This window comes from Stylophora pistillata, chromosome 8, assembly GCF_964205215.1.
Source record: "Stylophora pistillata chromosome 8, jaStyPist1.2, whole genome shotgun sequence".
In the NCBI taxonomy this organism is placed as follows: domain Eukaryota; kingdom Metazoa; phylum Cnidaria; class Anthozoa; order Scleractinia; family Pocilloporidae; genus Stylophora; species Stylophora pistillata.
This window is the reverse complement of record NC_142526.1, coordinates 12,495,103-12,517,924: the sequence shown is the minus strand read 5'-3', so window position 1 is coordinate 12,517,924 and position 22,822 is coordinate 12,495,103. Positions and strand designations below refer to the sequence as shown.

At 39.3% G+C, this 22,822-nt stretch overlaps 1 protein-coding gene and 3 long non-coding RNA genes across 4 annotated transcripts; 1 reads left to right on the top strand and 3 right to left on the bottom strand.

The window, feature by feature from the left end:
• Positions 1-895: 895 nt before the first annotated feature.
• LOC148725024 (uncharacterized) lies at positions 896-5,531 on the bottom strand. Its single transcript, XR_015990419.1, has 3 exons — positions 2,085-5,531; positions 1,649-1,802; positions 896-1,096 (listed from the first exon to the last, which is right to left on the bottom strand). It is a non-coding gene; the product is annotated as an uncharacterized LOC148725024 (long non-coding RNA).
• Positions 5,532-6,542: 1,011 nt separating this feature from the next.
• Positions 6,543-13,062, bottom strand: LOC111332792 (uncharacterized). Its single transcript, XM_022938239.2, is given in 7 exon segments — positions 6,543-8,239; positions 9,058-9,140; positions 9,300-9,420; positions 9,753-9,880; positions 10,294-10,695; positions 10,742-12,486; positions 12,793-13,062. Coding segments are annotated over 6 exon segments (2,499 nt in total). The 5' UTR covers positions 12,455-12,486; positions 12,793-13,062; the 3' UTR covers positions 6,543-8,187.
• Positions 13,063-18,297: 5,235 nt separating this feature from the next.
• On the bottom strand, positions 18,298-18,582 carry LOC148725023 (uncharacterized). Its single transcript, XR_015990416.1, has 2 exons — positions 18,493-18,582; positions 18,298-18,462 (listed from the first exon to the last, which is right to left on the bottom strand). It is a non-coding gene; the product is annotated as an uncharacterized LOC148725023 (long non-coding RNA).
• LOC148725022 (uncharacterized) lies at positions 18,457-21,454 on the top strand. Its single transcript, XR_015990415.1, has 2 exons — positions 18,457-20,586; positions 20,680-21,454. It is a non-coding gene; the product is annotated as an uncharacterized LOC148725022 (long non-coding RNA).
• Positions 21,455-22,822: the final 1,368 nt, after the last annotated feature.

The window sequence follows — 22,822 nt, the reverse complement described above, 5'->3', positions numbered from 1 at the left end:
AAACTGTAGATATCTAAACCCCTATATCAAATTAAAGCTTACAGGACTGGCTATCAGACTATGCCAAAAATTTTGAAAAAAAATGAATTGTCGAATTTTTCACGACTTCTAAATGCGAGCGCCCAAACCACCTTTTGAACGTTACATGTCAAAGCGAATTTTGTTTTTCGCTTATTTAATGTGTTCCTCCGTTTCCAGGGCCAATGCGCTAAAAAAACGTGTCTGCGATTTCCCATATTCAATTTCAGTGAAAAGTCACAGAACATTTTTGAAATAAGATTAAAAAATGTGACGTGATCGTACAAAAATCGCTCTTGAAAAAAAGGTATTTAGAAATAAAGAATTCGGACACAGTTTTGTTGTTTATATCTAAAACTAGCTACTGTCAAAATTTGAGAGCAATCGAACAAATTCCCTTTGACTTGTAGCGCTAAAAAGGTGATTCGGGCGCTCGCATTTAGAAGTCGTGAAAAATTGGACAATTAATTTGTTTTCAAAATTTTTGGTATAGTCTGATAGCCAGTCCTAGAAGCTTTAATTTGATGAAGTGGTTTAGATATCTACAGTTTAAACTGGACGCGCTACATCGCTTGCACGCGAGACACCCCTGAAGGTGCACGGTAACCTTAAGATGTCTTTTTATCTTAGGAGGAATAAAGATTGATTGATTGTTTTAAGTTTAATCCACTCCCGTGGCGAATGGATTAAACTTAAACTTAAACTGGAACGTCTACGAAAAACGTACTTCACGAAATCGTGTATTCACGTTACTCTAATCTATGCAAAATTATGTTATTTGATAAATCTATTGCGAAGTGGCACGTGCTTGCATGAAAAGTAATCGAGGTAAACGACAACATTTAAGTGATTTCACTTAAATTATTTCGGGAAAATTTGCCATTCAGTGTCCATGTTCAAATATATACTTTGCTTTAAGGGAATTGAAAAAGAAAATGATCGGTTTTTGTATAGAGTAAGAGGAGGACATATTGTTCGATTAGCATCGCCGCGTTTGAGAATCTCGAAGTTTTCTTTAAGAGATAGTTACGCTGCGAGTGGGAAGAAAGAGCGACTCATCTTTCAGTCGAAAGGATCACTGCAAGAAACAAGTAACTTATTAGTTTATTAGCTTTCTGCTGCTCTTCATGATAATTCTCCATGCCTAAAGTAGCGGCAACTCATCGTCAATCTCTGTAGTCCATTAAGCTGACATATTATTCCGTTTACAATCTCTATCGTTAGTATGAAAGAAAACCATCCCTAGCCAATCAGAATTTGCGAAAGTATCGGACGAAACGGTTAACCAAAAAGTCATCATATCTTTTCTTGCAAAAAGGTAAGATGTCTGTTTAAAAGCTTGTTACGTTATTCGCTCGTAACAAAATACATGTCATTCATTATATTGTGAACGAACAATTAATATAACGCTTTCGACGTTGTCGTTCTTAGGCAAGACACTTTACTCTCACAGTGCCTCTCTTCACCCAGGTGTATAAATGGGTACCGGCAATTTAATGCTCGGGGTAACCCTGCGATGGACTGGCATCCCATCTAGGGGGGAGTAGAAATACTCCTAGTCGCTTCATGCTACAGAAACCGGAGTTAAGCACCGGCCTAATGGGCCACTAGGCTCGTAAACAGACTTTACCTTTATCTTTCGACGTTGTAAGCACGTTTCCTTCACAATTAACGAAAAATGGCACGTGTTTCCTAGAGCTGAAGGAAGGCTTGATCGGCAAATGTGATGAGCAAGCAGTTTACTCCACTGGGGCACCAAATTCTCTCCTGTTCGTCTGGATTTCCTGTTAGCGGACGGACGAGCAAGATTCACAATGTACATGTAGCTTTCGATGAAAAAACCCCCAGATCCGAACAGTTATGGTTCAAAAGAAGAGAGTTGCAAATTTTCAAAATGTAAACTACATTAATCGTCCCAAGTTAATAAAAAAGTACATGTACACGGAGAAATTATAACTATTAAAATAACTTTAGAAATAAGGAACTACATCTAGGATTTATAGTGTAGACGTTTGGGAAAACTAATTTCCATTTTTGCCCAAAACTTCTAGTAAAAATAAACTTACCGGTTTGTCAAATCGACATATTCCGGCTAACTCCTGGACTGTCTGTCTCTGTCCTTTTATTTATTCTTGTTCTGAGTTATTATTTTTCTCAGCAATCAGGGAGGTCGCCACACCTTGAACTACTTTCAAGTACACACCCCAAACAATGGATTACATGTGATTCAAAATATAACTTGTTAACTGGTACTGCCCTAGTTTTGTTGATGATCACAAGTATTACACTCTCGATCCAGGAGAGACTCAGGTCCCCACCTGTTATTTATTTTTCGCAGAACCACATGATACTTGAAAACTCAACTAAACCAGTAAGGGAGGTTTTCTGCAAACAGAACTAAATACGCTTAGAACAAACGAAATTACAGTATACTCAAATACAACGAAAACTCACCGACTGTTCGAGCTTAGGGTTTCTATCAACAACGATAATTCACCGTAACAAATAGTCAAATATCCCAACATGAAAGCGACAATTTTCCTTCAAAAGCACATGAGAGATTGCCGGATGTTTTTGTAAAACATAGCCCCGCAATGGGAGCTACACCATCATCTTCCGACATTTCAAAGAGTTTTTCTCAAGAGTTGCGGCTGAGGCCTTTGATGAAGAAATGATGAGATAAATTTTTATTTTAAGCTGGGTAAATCATTCATCAACTCCGTTAAATGAATTCCATAAAATCTTACAATTAGTAATACTGAAAATTAAGGACTGTAGCCAGTATTACGCCGCTGACTTTTAGTCTACAGATAATGAATTAATTCCTTAAAAAATATCTAGAATTCAGTAGGAACCGAGTTATTGATTAATAAAATAATTTCAGTCTACCAACGGCAAGAATTGAAACAGACTTTAAGTGTAAAGAAATTCGAACACGTGGTCCTTACTCTAACTTATATCATATAGTTAAGCCATGAAATGTCAGGATCAGGTAGCAATAGACGAGTATGAAACACACTAAAGAAGATCTATAAACTTACGTCAGAGTTCTTTCACAGCATTGTGGTTGAGTCGAATTCGTCGAGCTAAATGTAGAAGGCGGAATTGCGAAGTGCTGTTAACGGAACTAATGCCGAGGCGGTTTTAAAATTACCAAATTCGCCCCTTTCATTTCTAATTTCATTTACGAATTCGTCTCATTACGAATTCGTAGACCCCGTGATCTTAAGCTACAAATGAGGGTTGTCCCATGCACCTAAATTAAGTCGATTCTTCAGTTTACAAATCGACTTATTGGACGTCACGGAAATCTCGTGAAACCGGAATCTGAATAAACCGTCCCTTTTGAGATGGAGAAGGTCATACCGGAGGTCGATATTCAAGGCAATCAGTCCTAAAGGTATAAAAATTTGTGATCGAACAACTCGAATCGAACAATTCGCCTCAGTTGAAGTCGACCCGTCATACCGGAAGTCGATTTGCAAGACACTTGAAAATGTTCTGCAACTTGTTACGAGAGAGAGATGAAAATGCGGTTGGCTCAATTCAATTCGACTCGAATAATACGATTGTCTTGATCAAGTCTTCCCGTCATATTGGAAGTCGACTTCTAGGACACTTAAAGACATTACGTAATCGGCTAATAAGGAAAGTTAATAAAACTTCCCCTTCCCGACGCCATCCAGCCTCTTCCTCTTCCTAACGACAACTTCCTTTTTTTCTGCACCCAGGTACGTAATTAATGGATGATACGCACACAAAAAAAGACACGAAATAGGGGAATCCTTGTTTACAATATTTGCCTCATTAGCATAAGCAATTCAGTTTCTGATGGAGTTAAAAATAAATCAGTTCTGAATATCGAAAGGTCAAAGAACGATTAACTCGGCCAATGAATACGAGCCTGATGCATTGAATACTTTTTGTGCAACACGGGTTTAAAAACTCAAAATTTTACATAGAATGTATGAGCTCATTAGCGCTTTTGCCACCCAGAAATTTTGCAGTTTTTGATGGACTATTTCTCCTTGAAAATTACACCCAAAGAGCTAAAAATTTCACCATGTACTAAGATTTTCTAGCTCTTTAGCTGCCTGAAGTCAATTTGTATCTAACATGCCTCCTTCTTTACACAAAGCCGTATGCAAATAAGCAAAAATGTAAACAATGACGTCAGCATGAATCCGCCTCTAGCGCGTGCCCCTGCGTTGATAGCGCGTCTATCTACCCATGTTAAACGAGAAAGGTTCGTGTGCATTTTTCTGTGAATCCAATGAGAAAGGTTGACGTTCCCAAAATGGAGTCGAGTCGACCCTTGCAAATTGTGTCGATTCGTCAACATTTAGAACCCTCCATTTATTATGCTCTAACGCTTAGGTGTGTCATGGGATCTTTTGCGAATCGACATGGACTTAACAAAAAAAGCGTCGAGACGACCCGTGCAAATCGTCTCGACTCGTCAACATTTACTACCTCCATTTGACTTTTAAGTTTGTATTTTTTTCTTCTTAGAATCGGCTTCCTGTGATAAGAATCGATTTAATTAAAGACAAGTCGAGTCGACCCATACAAATCGTGTCGACTCAACATTTACTAAATTATGTTCTGTGAATCGACCGCTTCCGTGCAAATTGCCTCGGTTCATCAACATTCCATTTGTGTTCTTCTGCGAATCAACTTCCAGTGAGACGGATCGACATTACTAATTAAAGACAAGTTGCGTCGGCTCGTACGACATTTCCTACCACCATTTAACGCCCATGATTTTGGCGACTAGACATCGTATACCTTAAACCTACTACGTTAACAGTGTTCTACCTTGCTGTGAATTAATTTCTAATGACTGAAAGTCCCGTCTACTGACAAATTTAAACCAATCCAGTTTCAGTGCTAACTGTTGTCGCAAATTTTCAGCTGTAATTTTGACGGTAGACGTCGGTATTTCTCAGTATCTCGTAGGATACCCCTTAAGGTGTCTTGAGCCGCAAGAAGTAAAAATAGCCAGTCTATGACCGCATGTATCTTCGGGAATTTTCATTGGAGTTTTCTTGTTATTACTGTTACGATATTTTCACAACCGATAGAAAGATACAACTCGTACCAACTCAACTACCTCATTGATTGACGTAATGATCTTACTACGGAGCGATACCATTATACCGAATCAATACAATAACTGTCCTCTTATCTTAGAACCCAACTATACTCTCAGTGTACTACTGCACAGCTTACAGTTCTCTTCAAAGATCCTTGTGACTTATCGATGTCCACAAAACTTTTCTCAACGTAGCCTTCCACCCGGCTGACGATTCCAGTCCGGGCTTATAACAACACTAGCTCTCCTGGGCTCTTCGCGACAGCACACTGTTTCACAATACACTGGCCCTGCTCTAAAAGAAAGGCTAACTTCAACCGATCGCGACCCCTTATATATCTTTTACAAAATGTTCTAGAATATTCCAAGGATCTGTTATACAACTATTTTTAGCATGACAGGACGGAAAATGCGTGCTCTGTAAGTACCTCCCGTTGTCCATACAAAGCCTTAGAAAACTTTTCTAAGGCTTTGTATGGGACAACGGGAGGTACTTACAGTGCACGCATTTTTCTGTCCTGTCATGATCATTACTTTGCTATTGCATAATAACAAAATATGCTGACTAAGGGTTCTAGAAAGTTCCATTAAGAGTTCTTAATGAGTCAGCATGACTAAGGGTTCCAGAAACTTCCTCACTGAGTTCTATGTTTAGTAATTCTGTAACACAACACTTTCTAGAAAATACGGGCACTCTCCATAACACCTCTGCTAATGTAAAGTCTGTGCTACACCCAGCTGGAGCATATCCCAGACCTCTCGACCCAGCGTCCAGTCCACTGATCATCTGGCCACTGCCTCTTCCGCAAACATACACTACAATACTTTAACAATAAGACCGGCAGTATTGTACTAAATAAAGTTCCTTTTTGTGCGTAAGGGCATTTTCACCCTAAAAAGTTCCTTTAAAAGGGTCAGTGTACCTTGTCTCTCATGCGGACTTCTTCCCAGGTTGTGTAAACATCTTAGTCATTACTACCTACAACAGTCCTTCTCAGGACTACACTCACCCAGACGATCAGACTACGCCATCACAAGGGGCTGAAAGTTATCATTTTGACATCAAAGCACTTTTCTCTTGTCTCTCTGTGAGAGGGCAAGCAGTGGCACCATACAATGTTTATCAATGTATTATCATTTAAGGGAGATTTCCTGAGGGATGGAGATCTTGCAATGTGCAAGGTCTTTCCCAAGACTTGCATGATGTGACAATGTAGAAAGCATTTAGTGAGACAATTGATTCTAAAAATTCAAGTACAGTAAAAAATGTTCTCTTTTTCAGGGTTTTGGTGCCACGTCTCTTTCAACACAAGATTGTCGCCGAGCAAATCCTACGCTGAGATATCATTTGTTTCCATCAAGCTGATATTGGGAATATCTAAGATCTGAGAACACTTTGACATGACAAAATACTGAGAACAATAAACGATCAGTTTTAAGCCAATTTATATTTTATTTCGAATTGTAACAGCATTAAACTGTAGCTAAAAAAAATTAAGTGAAAAAAGTAGCCTACTGTGGTGAGAGCAATAATTAGGAGAAACGTACTACTTATAAATTTTTTTTTGTAGGATGTTACTATCAGCTAAAAAATTTAATACTGTTTGTTCGTGAGTAAAAAAAATCACTAATAATAGAATTTAAAAAACAAGCACTCATTCACGTCGTAAAAACGTGAGAATAATAAACGATCAGTTTTTATGCATTTATCTCTTATTTGGAATTGTAATTGTACTGTAGCTAAAAAAATAAGTGAAAAAGAAAATAGCCTATTATGGTGAGAGCAATGATCAGGAGAAACGTATTTTCTAATATCTATTTTGTAGGATGCAACTACTATCTAAAGAAAATATAGTACTGTTTCATCGACTCGTGAATAATAAAAAAAAAAAATAGAAAATAGAATTTAAAAAAAATGCAAGCCACGTCGTAAGAACCTTAACTTAAAAAAATATGTGCTGCCTCGGTGTTAAGCTATTTACTTAGTTCCGACAATATGCACGTACGAGTAACGATTGCTCTAATGGATTTAATAATAGATTTGCCGAATTCGCTCTGGTGGGTTTTCTACTCTTTATCATTACGAGTTAACTTGAAATTCTTTCATTCTCGGAACAAAACCTGTAGGATCTAATAAGCGCTAATTACTTTAGTGTCATTGATATTTGTTTATTTCGTCCTTTATTTTTTCACACCTTCTTTATGTGTTATTTGTTAAGTTTGTTCGCGTTTTTCTTCGTCATTTATACCTGTTTTGAACATTTCTAATAATGCACGTTATTTGGCAATCTTCTTGTATCTAAAGCCCATTTCTTTTTCGCGTACCGTAATCACTTTTTTAAATCAGTTCATCCACAGCTGTCGCGCCGTCACAGTTCTCTGTTTGGAAGTATTCCAGTTACTTGCTATTGTAGTTTCTAGATATAGCGTTATTAATGAAAGTATATTTGCCGTTTCGCTTCGTTTTTATTCTTTTTTTCTGTTTGTAATTCGTTTATTTAGTTAACTTAACTTGTATTTTACGTTTTTTTTGTTTCAAACCACTTCTACTACTATTAACGCCGATGTGGATAAATATTCGAGTTAAAAAAGTAACGCTTTCGCAGTTATACAACCATTATTATATCAGACTATTATAACGGTGGCCATTATGATATCAGACTTATATGACTATTAATTTGAATTCGTTATCGCTTTTGAAGCTGTTTTTTTTCTTTTTGGTTACCAACCACGTCAATCTATTTTTCTAACGAGGCATTTAGATCGTTTCACTATTCATCTCTTTTTGTCTTAGATCAGTTATAGGCAATTTTATTTTAATTTTTTTTTTTTCTTATCTTGACGGTATGTGCAGCTTGGTATGAATATTGCGCTCATTTTCCTGATAGCACTGATCTCAAATTGAGTATAAAATAATTAATTAAACGCGTTTTTCTCATTTTCTTTAACTCATTGGTATCAGTTATTAGCGCACATTTCTTGGTGCAGTATTTAAACCTGCACTTCCTAGTGAAGAATTCTAGTTTAACTTCGCCATCTTGGCAAGGATCACTCTGTTTCTAGAGTCAAAGAAGTTACTGCCGGAGCTGACCGTACAGAGGGTGGCAGCATATTGGGCAATTACGTCTAAAAGCAAAAGAAACAAAAACTGTGAAATCCAGAGCGCTCTAAGCAAACTCTTCAAAGGCGGGAAAAAAGGAGTGATCAAATCCTGGATGGGTTTAGTTTTGCATCTCAATTGCTGAGAGATCTTGAGAGGTTGGCGTGAGATTTAGAAACCAATCACAGGGCGCGGTGAAGGAAAGCCATTGCAACCCTAGTTGCTTTTGAAACTCGATTGAATTTGCTAATAGTCAATAAGGATTCAAAGAGACGGCAGGTAAACTCCCTGAAGCGCGAGAAAACGTGCACGTGTGTGGCCAAGTCGTAATTGGTTTTAGAGGCTGGCGCGAGTTTTCTGGACCAATCAGAGAGAAAAGCAACCTCTTTTCCAGGGCCAACTAAGGGAAAAGGCCCTGGGAACGAGGTTGAGAGTAAGGTAATGCAAAACCAAAGCAATCGCAAATTACTTTGACACCCAATCGAAAACTGTCGTTAGATACTGTACCTTTGCGTAAAATAATGCTATTTATTGGACCCACAGAATGCGGGTATGATGTTCACATCCCTAAAGAGTAATGGCGTTTTCATGGCACTAAGTAAAAAAATCTTTATACATAAATTGATAACAGCAATAAGAGTTTCATGAAAATAGCTTCGTCTTCCCAAAGAACTAACGTCGCATCCTTTTCCATAGTTGAAAACTTTATTGATAATATCGTATTATCATTATCATTTATTATCGTTATCATCGCCACTATTCCATAAGTTGTACTTTCGCACGTTCGTTAGCATCCTTTAAAACGTTTCTAACACTTGTTATAGACTATTTTAAGCATACTTACACGCCATTCTGTATCATTGCAATGGCACACTCCCTGTGAACCTTATGAGAGCATGGCAGGATCTGACAACCGCTGAACGCGTCCTGAAATAGAGTGCAGAATTTAAAGTGTCAGTAAAAACGCTACCCTGAACAGTGTCTCCTGAGGCTTTAGATGGCGTTAAAGATTATTGCTTCATGGCGAAAGTTCTCAGCTCGGTGTTTGAAGCAATTTAAAAGCGTGAGATATGAGCTCTAATTTACCTCCAAGCAAATGCAACACTCGTCATGTCCTGAATTTGGCCGACATTTGTGTTTTCCTTTTAGTCGCTTGTCCAGGCAAACATTGCACACATCACAGTGAAAGGATCTGTCCTTGTAAATGCTGCAAAACAGATTGTTGAAATTGTATGATACAAAGTATTACGTCACTAACGTCATTCCAAGCCGGTGGATTTTTCTCCCAAAACTTTAATTTTTGCAAAGCAAAAACGATTGAAATGTTCTTTGCAAAGATTAAACAGGATAATGTGCAATGTATCGTTTTCTTCTTTCAATCTATGGCACGTCTCTTGAAACTATCTCCAGCAAGTTGAAAGAAAACAATTTATTATAAAAAGGCGTTTAAATCTGTATATAACTGGCTATTATGTTTTGCGCACGAGCGAATAAACTTTTCAACAAGTCCTTGCGTCTTTCAATATAAAACCAACTTACCGGCAGATTTCGCACTTCTCGCAGTGAAAAGGGTTCTTGTCAACTCCTGTAAAATGCTTACACTTTGGGCAGAAATATTCTGACAGTTTTAAGCCACAACGTCTGCAATTTTGACTTCCTTCATTTATCTGAGAATATCATCAGTCAGAAGAAAAAATATTTTGCCAAGAATTTGTTAACTAAACATTGCGAGTTATAAATGTTTTCGGCATAAGCAATGTCCGTGTGGCAATTTTTGCAGAGGCGTGACATAAACAGACTCACACCGACGACCACCTTCTAACCCACACTAAAACCAGTGGGAACCTGGGCACAACTTTTTTTTCCGCGCTTTGATCTGATTGGCCTTAATGTTCACGAGGAATTTGCTTTTTACGTCGACTCGAACCGAAGGCTTTCTGACGCTCTTGGTTTTCTGATCAATCTGATGTTAGATGTAACTCACTTCCATTGGATCTTAAAGACAGGTATTTTGGGAATGAATCAATCGGGTAATTACCTCTAAGCTACTTCAGTACGACAAAAGTTCAAGTATGCTAACCTCTTCTTCGAGTCCGCAATTTCCGCACTTGACATGCGTCGCATGATGTGCCTTCTCATCAGCAGGGCATGTCCCCGATAAATTGTGACAGCGGTGGCACGGATGAAACACTCCGCAACATGGAAACTTGACGCTGCATCTCCACTGGTAATGTTCACACTGCCATAGTGGAGTCTCCTGAAGGGGAAGGCTCTCTTCTACAATACTGTCATGTCTTATTCTTGTTTCGCGTTCTCTTCTCTCTTCCAATTCTCTTTCCATCCTCCCTCTATTTTCTATTTCTTCCCTCTCTCTCATTTCTCTTTCTTCTCTTTCTCTCATTTCTCTCAGTTCCCTCTCTCTCGTTTCTCCGTCTTCTCTTTCTCTCATTTCTCTCTGTTTCCTCTCTTTTCTTTCTCTCTCCTCTTGTTCTCTCGTTTCTCTTTCTTCTCTCTTTCCTTTCTCTTGCCTCTTTTTGCCTCTTTTCCCTTATCTCCCGATGTCTTTGTGCCGCCTCGCTCTGTCTTTTGGTCCGTTCTTTTCGTTTTTTAAGAACTCTATCGATTTCAGCCACTTGTTGTTCTAGAGAAACCAGTGAAGGGTCCCCAAGCGATACTGAAGCATGTGAACCTTCCCGTTGATTATTGAATAGGTGATGGTTCCTCGAGCTTTCTTCTCGTCTCTCTGGAATAACCATTTCTGGTGAAGTCAAACCACTATTTGCTTGGTTATTTCTAAAGGAGGGCCTGTACCTTTTGAAGTCCCCTACTCGTTCTCGTCCATAGCTACCTAACATATCATAAGTGGAAGTAACTGGGGCTACACTTCCTGACATCGTACTTGAAGAAAATTGCGAAATGGCGGTTTGAAAACGTATCCTGGAACTTGGTGGGGTAACAGCGGGCGCCAATAGGCTGACTCTAAGTGAAGGTGATGCTGTCTGAGTCCCATTTTCTGCAGTAAAGTTACCAAAACTTGAAAAGCTTGTTAGATGTATGTTGCTTGGCAGATTTTCATTCCAGTTTAACCGGTCAATGTCGCGGCTGAAATTACATGCGTTGGAGAACTGCCCCGTCATTGATGTCACAGGTTAGTAATTTACTGGCATTGGATCTCCATACCATGGAATCAGCCCTCTGGAAGTTACATTCTCTAGCACCAACCCGCTTCTTTCAGGAGCCGGCGAACGAGGGAGGTTCCAAAGTGAGGAGGAGCTGCTGTTACTAGTTATAGAAGTTTTGGTTCAATCGTTGCTAGTGTACATGTCATAACTTTCTGTAAACGAGATCTGCGGAAGACTTGGATCTGTTGAGTGCCGGGCGAGAAAAATCTGATCAATACCAGTTGTCTCCAAGGATGGTATCTTTCCATTCTGGTAATGTGCATCGAACAGCACTGGATTCTGCGGTACAATCTTTGGTCTTGCTCCTTGGCTTGCAGCTATACCATCTCTTTCCGCTGAACGCTCGGCATTATTTCTCACTTCGAATCTGTTAGCTTTCTTCTTGTCATTTCTGGTGTTGGGATTTTCACAAGAAGTGTCATTATTGCTGTTGATACTATTGCTACCTACTGGGTTTCTATTACTATTCTCTACACTAAAGTTGCCCGTGTCCTCGTCAATGCTGTGCTGAGAGTTAAATCGCAAGCTGACGTTTAATTCCTCAGTCAGAGACTCTTCAGTTTCATCTGACCCTACAGTTGTTTCGTCTGCATTTGGAGAAAGAGGGGCTTGAATTGTGTGACTCTTTGCACAACCGCCATTGTTGCAGGTAAAGTCGTCCTCAACATTGTGGCTAGTGTTCCCTCCATCATCATTATGGTATTTGCTGTCACAGTTTTCGTCACAGTTTTCATCATCTTTATCTCCATTGCCTCTGTCATCGTCACTGTTGTCACTGTTTTCCTCGCTGTTTCTACTGACACCATCATCGTCATTATCATCACCACCACCACCACCACGGCTGTGATCGTCATTACAATTACTAACATTATTATTGCTGTCTTTAATTCCATGTTCGTCTTGGTCTTCAGAGTTACTCAGGTGATTTGCGTACCCGTTAAGATGAGTATGGACTCTCGTGCCTTTTTCCCTTCTAGCACGATGATCCAAAGGTAATCCCGAATATTTGGAGCTTAGTCGGGGGCTAGACCGGTTCTGTTCTTCGTGTACATGTTCCATGTTGTTGCTCTGATCTGTGACTGCCACAGCTTCTGAGATTAATACATTTTGTTAGCTAAGGCCTTCGCATATAATTCTCGTCGCTGAGAAAATATACAAATATAGTAACATATATCAAATAACAAAGCTATGAATCGAAGCCAGGAACGAATCTGGAGAATTAAAGGGATTACGTGACGGGGGGGGGGGGGGACTCGAAGTACTGAGGGTGAGGAGATACCAGGGATTGTATGGCCAAGGGACAAAAGGCTGCAGGACAACTTACACGGGCCCTTTCATTAAAACGGAATAACTTAGCGGTCAAGATCGAAAGGAAAAGTGACTGACAAGATTCCTACCAAATTCCTTGTCATGTCTCTCTTTCTGGAGCTCCTCATTAGGCCGGTAATTTGCAACTGCAAGATTTCGTTTTGCAAGGTCTCTTTCATACAGAACGCGACCGTATTCTTCTTTTAACAAACGACAGTAACTGTCTTCATTCAAGAGTTTTGCCGTGTGCCCTGCATATTCACCCGATGGTGAATTTCCAACCACGCTATCCAGGGGGGCAGCTTTAGTTCGGTTGGTCGCCGTTTCTGGTTTTGCGTGTACGGCTCTTCTCTTTGGCTTTCAGTATCACAAGGGATGTCACTAAAATCAATGAAAAAGAATCCCACTATGAAACCAGTCATTACTTATCACCTGAGGGGAGGAGTAGAGGAACTTGGAGGATCACATGGTTTTTAGAGGGAACCGACGGGGAATCAGTAGTTGCTAACAGAATGTTATGGGGGTGGGGGGGGGGGAGGTTCTAGATAACCGACTGTCAGTTAACTGCCAATGAGGAGGGATATCAACCAAAATCCTCTGAACCACCCCCCTCCTCCCAGGCGAGAAATAATGACCGGTCTGTAAGACTCGTACCTAAAACCAGCCGATAAATTTTCTTCAAGTGGCTGGTTAGTAATCTCTTGTTTACTTATATTGGAAATACTTTACCAATCTTGATCATAAAAGTTTAGCTTGACATTCCTTTCTCTTTTTCATTCTGAATCCTGAGAGAGCTTTTTCTGCGTCTAGTGAAGCTTAATTAGTGCAACTGAAACGCACACAACAATAAAACCACACCTGACAGCAAAAACAACAACAAAAAAATACATAATGGAAAATATTTAAAAATAACAATTTAAAACTGAAATTACATAATAACAAGTAACAACATGATTGTAACATCTTCGAATCGAATTTAATCAAAAGAACTGTTTTAATCGAAGAACTGTGTCGAGCACACGGCACTACCAAAAAGTATGTGCTTTCTACAAGGTCAAGTGACATATAAAACGATTACGTCATTACAATAATATTATAACATTATCAACAAAAGTAAGTCTACATACTCACGCAGTTTCCAGAGTATTGTTTCTACTTAAATCGTTTATAGACGTTTAAAACTATTTTCACCCATTTTCTCAAATTCACTACGGTTGTCATATGTAGTGTGGCAAGGTCCAAATTCCACAATCCAAAGGTATAGTCTAGTCCAAGGTTATCGTGTGGAGGTTGTTCCGTCTCCATGTTTACGTAGTAAACATTTGCGTGCTGAAAACATCGGTTAATCGCGCAATCGAACAGTGAAGAATTAAAATTTTCTACGCCATATATTTTGTTGATTCATTTTCAATGTTATTTCTTTAAGGAGCACTCTGATGAAACCGCCTTATAATTTGATAATCCGAAAAATTCAGTTATTTCATTATAATATGAATTTTTAGTGATTAATAAAGCCTTTTCAATTATGATTTTAGTTGAAAGTCAATTCTAGGGCGAGAAATTACGATTTGAGAACCGTTCCGCCATTAATTTTCGTGATCACGGCCAACTTATCTTCGGTCAGCGGTCCCTCCCAATGTGACGTAGATTACTCAACACACTTTTAAATTCATATCAAACTGTTTCCCCACTGCGATGGACATTTGTTTTTGTCGGTTCCAGCCTGGCGCGGCCGCTAACCCAGATCCCCTCCTGAGCAAATTTTCAAAATGGCGGACAAGCCAAAGAGAGAGATAAGAGAACCAAAGCGATTCTGCAACGAATACTCAGCATAAACCCCTGTTAAAAAGGTCATTTCACAGAGAAAAGATACAAAATTGTATGATATTGAAGTCACGGAGGTTGACAAACCCAACAAGAGACTGAAAATTCAGTACACGCTTCGATGAGTGGAGACCCTTCGGGGTTCTGTCCTCGTGTACCGGTTCACAAGAGCCAATACAAAAGACCAAACAATACACAATAGCTAACCGATAACTCCTAAACAAAGAAAGAACAATGGTAATTCCCTTGTGAACCGGTACACCAGGACAGAACCCCCTTCGGGGACGGTGAAACATCTGAATATTTTCCTTCGAAATTGTATAGATTAGTAGGCTGCAACAAAAATTTATTGGACGACGTTTAGGGTAAAAACAGCAATCTAACCTGAAAAAAATGTATTTATTCCGACTCTTTCGGAAAATAGCTTTACAAATCTTACTTGTTGATCCCGTAAGTAAACGATGGTGAAGCGCTTTCCGAGCTACCCGATTCTTCTCCCACTGCTTTCACGCTTCTAAAACAGGAAACGAGCAAAAGGAGGAAAGTGTGGTTGTTTTGACTAGCCATTTGACGAGGTTCAATCTGCTCCTTGTTCGACAATTTACATATCAAAACAAAGGAAATTTGTTCCTCTCTTTGATTTTGGCGGTACATTTTCAATTTGCGCTTGCGTAAGAGAGAAATCGCCCAAGACTCCTTGCTCGGTCTTGTTTTGACCACGAACGCCTTCTTAATTTTGACGGACCCGCTCGGGAAAAGGTGAAAATGACGAAGGAAAAACTTTACTTTGTAGTACGAAAATACACAAAATGGAAACCCATGATATTATAGTTCAATATTTCGGTGGTACATTGTTAACTTTTTATACAGAGAGTCGGCAAGATGATATAACATTCAAAAATCGCACTCGACTTGAGTGGGCCGATGAAGTGGGCGTGGTCACGAAATTCAGTAAGAGACTATTTGTATCCCGTGAGTTTGATATGATACGGAAACCTCGTGAAATTTAGTGAAATAGTCTTAGTCTTAGTATTATAAAAAGCAATTTATACGATCAAAGTACTGTTTTTGATAATTAGCCACGATCACGGCGCGTCAAATGAGTAATCTCCGAACTCGCGCCAGTCTTCTTGAGCCTGCGAAGCGATTAGGAAAATTAATGGCGGAACGATTTTCAATTCATAATTTCTCGCCCTAGAATTGACTTTCAACTAAAATTATTATTGAAAAGGCTTTATTAATCGGTAAAACTTCATATTATAATGAAATAAATGAATTTTTCGGGTTTTTCAAATTATAGGGTGGTTTCATCAGAGTGCTCCTTTAAAGGAGCCCGTCATGGTGACTCAGAAGGTCAGCTTTGAGTTTTAAATTTGTCATCTGTGATCCGTGACAACCTTCTCCAACTTCCAATATCCTTGTTCCCTTTTGAATCCTTTTCTTCTTTCTTGCCTTTTTGGTTTTTCTCTACCGTAGCGAAATATTATTCGGTCGAACGTTTCCCCAAGCCTACGACTACTTTTGACAACTTAAAAATCTCTTCTTTTAGTAGGCTGCAGTCGACATTTTATTTCAGACAAGCTCGAATAAATCATGCAATCTTCTGAGAATCAGTCTCATAAGGTAAAATTAAAGGTAACGGTAGAAATTACTATTGCTGAATAGAAACACTTCCATGTTCACTTTCACCCTTCTAAACATAATTGAAGAGCCAATCGCGTCGAGCCGGTATTTGTCAACCTTTCTTTGGCACTTTCGTCATTGCATATGCATGCGATTCGTTGATTTTAAAGAAAACAATGGTGAAAGGAATAGTGTATCGCAACCTGCGAAAATTTTGTCGCACTTTGGTGTCATTTTTGGGGAATTTTACCAGACGTAGACTTCGACGTCTTACGCGTCTGAAGGAAGCCTGATAGTAATCGGAGAGGCGAACAGCAATGTCGACAATTAAAGTCACTTCAGAGCAGTTACAACGGTAGCGTCTTCGCTGAGCTAGCGACACAGAACAAGTTCGAAAAGTCATCGACTTGCCTGTTCTGTTCTGTTTAAGTGGTGATTTTGTGGGTACTCGAAGAAAACAAAGGCAGCCGAGCGACAGAGAGCGGTGGAAATGCTACAACAAATTTACGAGTACTTGGCAGTAGATATTGCGTGACTAACATACTCAGACTCGTTAACGAACGTAAAAAATTTTGACGTGTGCTCATTTAGCATGACGGTGCACGATTCTTTTGTAGCAATACGAAGGAATTATTTCATCACTAAACGCTTTCTTGTAGATTTTTACATCCACTCCACCGTGTCATTGATGTAAAACGTCTGTAACTTCGATGGGTATACGTCCGGTCTTTTATAGTCGAAGTACCTTGAGATATAGAGAAAGATATTTGTGTCATGGCGAGCGTGGGACAAGGAAAAACTCGGTCGAGTCCCCGTGAGGAATCCAACCGCGTTCTGATGCTCTACCACTGAGCCACAGACGCAATGGTGAACAAGAGTATTACGAAGTTCATACATGACACGTGTCCTGCATACTACTAGGATCAGCAATGTCGAAAGTGTCATGATAGGAATGTCTGAGCTCGGTGAAGAAATAGTGAAAGATGTCCGTGGACTCGACAAATCGCAATACGAACAAGTCAGTATACTAATAACACTTAGAGTTGTTCATTTTGACGGTGATATTTCATCAATCTAGCAATGTTTTCAAAACGAAAAAAGGAGGCAGCCGCTGATAATAGGTTAATGTTGGAAAATTCGAGTCAGCAATTTAATTAAATTGAATTACTGACTAAAAATTTCTGCCTACGTGACAACTGTCACGTATTCGCGCTTTAATTACTATAAGGAAATGAACTTTATCAGCACATTTTTCTCCTTTTGCTGAAATGGCTTGAAACGTACAAAAATGTCATGAAGGTCAATTAGTTCTTTAGACTGCCTTATTTACACGCTTGGATTTGATTCCAGAGATCTTATTTCCATGATTTCCATCCCTTTCAAAACACTGTGAGACAAATCGAGAAATATTCGCATCCTGTGCAAATCCATTTTTTTGAAGTCAAACCGTGGACAGGTTTGCATGTACACAGGGAGCCCACACAAGCAGCGTGTCTGGTGGTTCGTTCGTTCGAAATATAAAGAAATGTATGGGAGAATATTGAAGAGTCGTAATATCGAAAACTTTTATCAAGGAATGTCTGTGTTAAGGCTCAAAATAAATGTAAACCTACATCACTTGCTGTGTATTGTCGTTTCTGTGGTTCTTAATGGCGAATTTGAGCGATTTGGTGGGTTTTGCGTTGACTGTTACTTTACGTTACAAGAAGGAGACTCCTTCGCATCAAACTATTGTAAATTTCAACTGAGTTCAGATATAGAGAAAAACCCTGGTCCTACTCCAATGTACATTGACCCTAGTAAAACAATAACGGCACCATATAGCCAAATTATAATGAGTTGGTATTTGGACAAAATTCAGGACAACAATGTGTTGTAATGAGTTTATGCTCCGGCTTTGATTTACAATAACAAACAAGGAATCAATTCTGTTAATGATTTTGTGTCAATGATGAATATTGGAAATCAGTTGAATTCAAGGTTGTCTCAATTAACCAGACAATCATTTTTAGTGCAGACAGAATTACCCACACTTTTAAATGTGTTCAAGACAGACTATGAACTTTAATACAGTGAGAGTTACACTGGTACTGTTCATCAATGTAAGACGGCCAAAACGGTCGACGTAAGAACGAAAGATCCGAGGGAAGATTTACAAGTTTATTACACAGCAAATAGATGCAACGGTACAAAAACAAAATGGCAACGAGTGACACTAAACAATAAATAAGAAAACAAAGCTCCAATGAGCTAAATGATGTAACAAGATTAAAATGGCATAGGTACTAAAAGTTGGAATCACCTGAAACCAACTGAAACCATCTGAAACCATCTGAAACCACCGATGAAACCACCTGAAATTTACTTAGGCAGTGGAAGTTAAAGCCACCATTCATCAGCTATATTCTGTCATTTGCAGTAAAATACCTTGCAAGAAATCCATATATATTTCACTTTTGCAAAAACAAAGTCAGTGAAATTCTAGGTCACGCTATATATTCGTCTCTGATTAAAAAGAAACGCAATGTTCAAAATTTCCTTAGGAAGTTTGAAAATCTTCAGGCCTTCCTGGGCTTTTTCATATATAATTTACATGATCCCGTTGAAAAAAACTTCACGTATTTCTTTCGATTTAAAACAGTTTCTTCTTTGCATTCGCGATCGCATGTTGTTATTGTCACGCAAGTGCTTTGTCAAGAAATGAATTCGCATATTCCCGTGCAACTCCCAGCCGTTCGTAGAGCTAATTGAGTGTGTTTTCAACAAGAACAATGGAATGTTTCCTTGAAGACCTGTTTGTGGTGCCTATTCTGTACTGTAGGGCATTATATACGATATCCGTAAGCCGGGCTCCTTGTGGATAAACTCGATTGTTAACACTTATTTTCTGATGTTACCCGTAATTTTTTAAGGTGCTTTCATGTTGTTTTAAATTGTTTCGAGATATTTTCAGGTAATTTCAGATGGTTTCCTTGGGGGTTTCCGAGGGTTTCAGGTGGTTTCATCGGTGGTTTCAGATGGTTTCAGGTGGTTTCAGGTGGTTCCAGGTGATTCCAACTTTTAGTACCTACGATTAATCATCCTTTTTTGTACGAGATAGTTTAGTTAAGCGCGAAGTTCGCGCAGAAGAGAAGGCTTTTGGACGTACGTCTTTGGCGAAGTTCGCTGAAGCTTCTCAGAGAATTTCTAAGTTCAATTCGAGTTTAATCCGTGTTATTGTATACTTGGAACTCTGAGAATTAAAAGCCTAAGGAAGACTTTACAGTATGTTTTCCAAAAGCTATATAATAAGCGAAATAGTGCGGACATTCCCCGATTACATATTCTGGGCTCATTCTCGGTGTAAAAACCGGCTCATCCTCGGTTTAAAAACCTGTGAAGCTCACGAGTGACGTAAAACAAAGACAACAAAGCATTAGAAACGATAGCGTACAGCAAAATAATACCTCATAAAACAAAGAAAACCTCGTCAGGTTTTTACACCGAGGATGACCCGAGTAATGTGTAGGGTAGCTCAGCACATAATCATTTGCGATCGTTGCGATCGGTGAACGCGGATGGAATGACATTTGGCCACATAGCAGTTTGTCTACTCCTCCTAGATTTTTCAAAAATCATGATTTCTACCGACAAATTTGGACGAACGGCAAAAATGATGATATTTAAGGCTACCTAGCCATGTAGCTTAGGAAAAGATTCTTGTAAACGTAGTGTCCTATTTTAAGGGCTTTTCTCAAGTTTAATCATTCGCACCACTAACCCCCTTCCCCCGTGCTAATCAGGGTGCAAGATCTTATTGTTACCCTCAGACTTCAGGGCGCCCTCTAAGGGTCCCCGTGCCCACTGTCACGTTTACTTCAAGATATTTGCATCGCATAAATACAAAATGCAGTATTAATCTAGATTTTCCAAAAAACGAAATTTTTGTAAGTTATCGAAAGGTTCCAAAGACGAGTTGAAATTAATGCCAAAGTTGGCTTGAAGAAGGGAATTCAGGCCCGGATCGAAATATCGGAGTACTTTCGAGAAACAACGCAAGCGGATTCGGCTGAACGAATCTTGCTAAGCTGGGAGGTTTTGTACTTTTGCTGCTCTTGAGGAAACACATGCTCGATATTTGACTGCTGTCGCTGAACGAAGTGAATATTAATATGAAGTGTGCATGATAATTTGACGCTTACAACGTTGTAAACACGTTTCCTTTAGAATTGACGGAAAATGGCACGTGTTCCCTCGAGCTGAAGGAAGGCTTGATCGACGAATGTGACGAGGATGCAGTTTTTCCACTTGGGCACCAAATTCTCTCCTATTCATCTACTATTTAGACAACTGTACAATTCCTTCGTTAAATCTAAAATATTTTGAAAAATTAATGTAAATCAAGAAACAATTCATTACTCAGCACTTTCACTTCTCCACATCCTATTGATGTTCGCGTAAGTTCGCGTACGTGCTTTATGGAATTCAATGTCTTAGGGATGGTGGAAGCTGTTCTAAATTTTGCTGATGTAAATACATGTCTGTTGCAGGTATGCTAGCAATGGAGAAGTGAGGATCGTCGCCAAAAACTAACACTGTCGAACACAAGTTGGACAGCTTACATTTGAGAAGTCTTCCTCTCCGACTTTATCACGGTACTGTGTAAACGAAAGTCTGAGAGTAAATCAGTCGCCGACTCGAGATCCAGCGTTTACTTGTGGCTAGGAAGTAAACTGTTCACCAATACGCAGTGGCTGTTAGCTGATGCTCAAATAGTAAGGAGTGCTACGTTAGTTGTTTACGTCTTATCATCTATCACGTGACTAAGTATAAGTTTGATCTTAGGATTTGTACTGGATTTCCTGCTGGTGGACGGAGGAGCAAGATTCATATCGGACATGTAGCTTTCGAAAGAACTCGCAGATCCGAACAGTTATGGTTCAAAAGAAGAGAGTTACAAATTTACAAAATGTAAAGTATATTAATCGTCCCAAGTTTATAAAAAAATACATGTACACGGAGAAGTTATAAAGATTGAAATAACTTCCGAAATAAGGAACTACCATCAAGGATTTATAATGTTGACGTCTGGGAAAACTAATCTCTATTTTTGCCCAAGACTTCTAGTAAAAATAAACTTACCGGTTAGTCAAATCGACATATTCCGGCCAACTCCCGGACTGTCCGTCTCTGTCCCTTTATCTAGTCGTGTTCTGAGTTATTAGTTTTGTTAGCTATCAGGGAGGTCACCACACCTAGGAACTACTTTTAACTACGCCCTAAACAACACATTACCTGTAATTCAAAATAAAACTTGTTAACTGATACTGGTACCTAATTTCGTTGATGATCATAAGTATTTCACTCTCGATCCATGGGAGACTCAGGTCCTCACCATCTTCCGACATTTCAAAACGTTTTCCTCAAGAGTTGCGGCTGAGGCCATCGATAAAGGAATGATGGGATAAATTTTTATTTCAAGCTGGGTAAATCATTCATGAATTCCGTTGAATGAATTCCGTAAAATCTTGCAATTGAGTGGACAAAAAATTAAGGACTGTAGCCAGAATTACGTCGCTGACTTCTGGTCTAGATATGATCAATTGATTCTTGCAAATCGTGTCGATTTAACATTTACTAAATTATATTCTACGAATCGACTTCCGCGCAAATTGCCTCGGTTCGTCAACATTCCTTAGGTGTTCTTCTGCGGACCAACTTCCAGTGAGACGGATCGACAATACTATAGACAAGTCGAGTCAGCTCGTGCGACATTTCGTACCCCTATTTAACGCCCATGATTTTGGCGACTAGATATCTTATACCTTAAACCTACTACAGTGATTATTTGACTGTTACGTTAACAGTGTTCTACCTTGAGTGAATTAATTTCTAATGACTAAAGGTCCCATCCACCGACTTATTTAAACCAATCCAGTTTCAGTGCTAAGTGTTGTCGCAAATTTTCAGGTGTAATGTTGACAGTAGACGTCGGTATCTCTCAGTATCTCTTAGGATACCCCTTAAGATGTCTTGAACCGCTAGAAGTAACAATAGGCAGTCTATGACCGCATGTGTCTACGGGATTATTCATTGGTAAATTCTGTGCTGGCGCCTACTGGCCCACCCAGCTGGAGTACATCCCAGACCTCTTGACCCAGAGTCCACTCCGCTGTCATTTGTCTACTTCTTCTTCCGCAAACATACGGATACAATACTTTAAATTTGCTAATATATAGATTTAGCCAAGCCTAAAAGCGGAGCTCTCAAGTTCGTAATATTAATGATAACATAAAAGATGTGCGTTTGCTAACACTCGCCTGAGTCACCCCTCCCTTCGTTTTGATAGTCTCCCCTACCCTACACGTGCAATCTAAAGGCACGTACGTACTTACGTTCGTACGCTCGGTCAGTCACGTAACAACCAAACGAAAAGAGGTTGACCATATTCCATGGGTATGGGGCTCTACCCCACGCACGCGAACTATGATTATGGGTGTCACTACAATTATTTCACCTGTAAAGGGTCCACCAAACATAAGGAAACATTGAAAAAAAACGCAAGAAAATTTGTAATTGTAACATTAAGACAGGCAGTACCGTACTAAATAAAGTTCCTTTTTGTGCGTAAGGGCATTTCCCTTAAAAATGTCCTTTAAACGGGTCACTGTACCTTGTCTCTCATGAGGACTT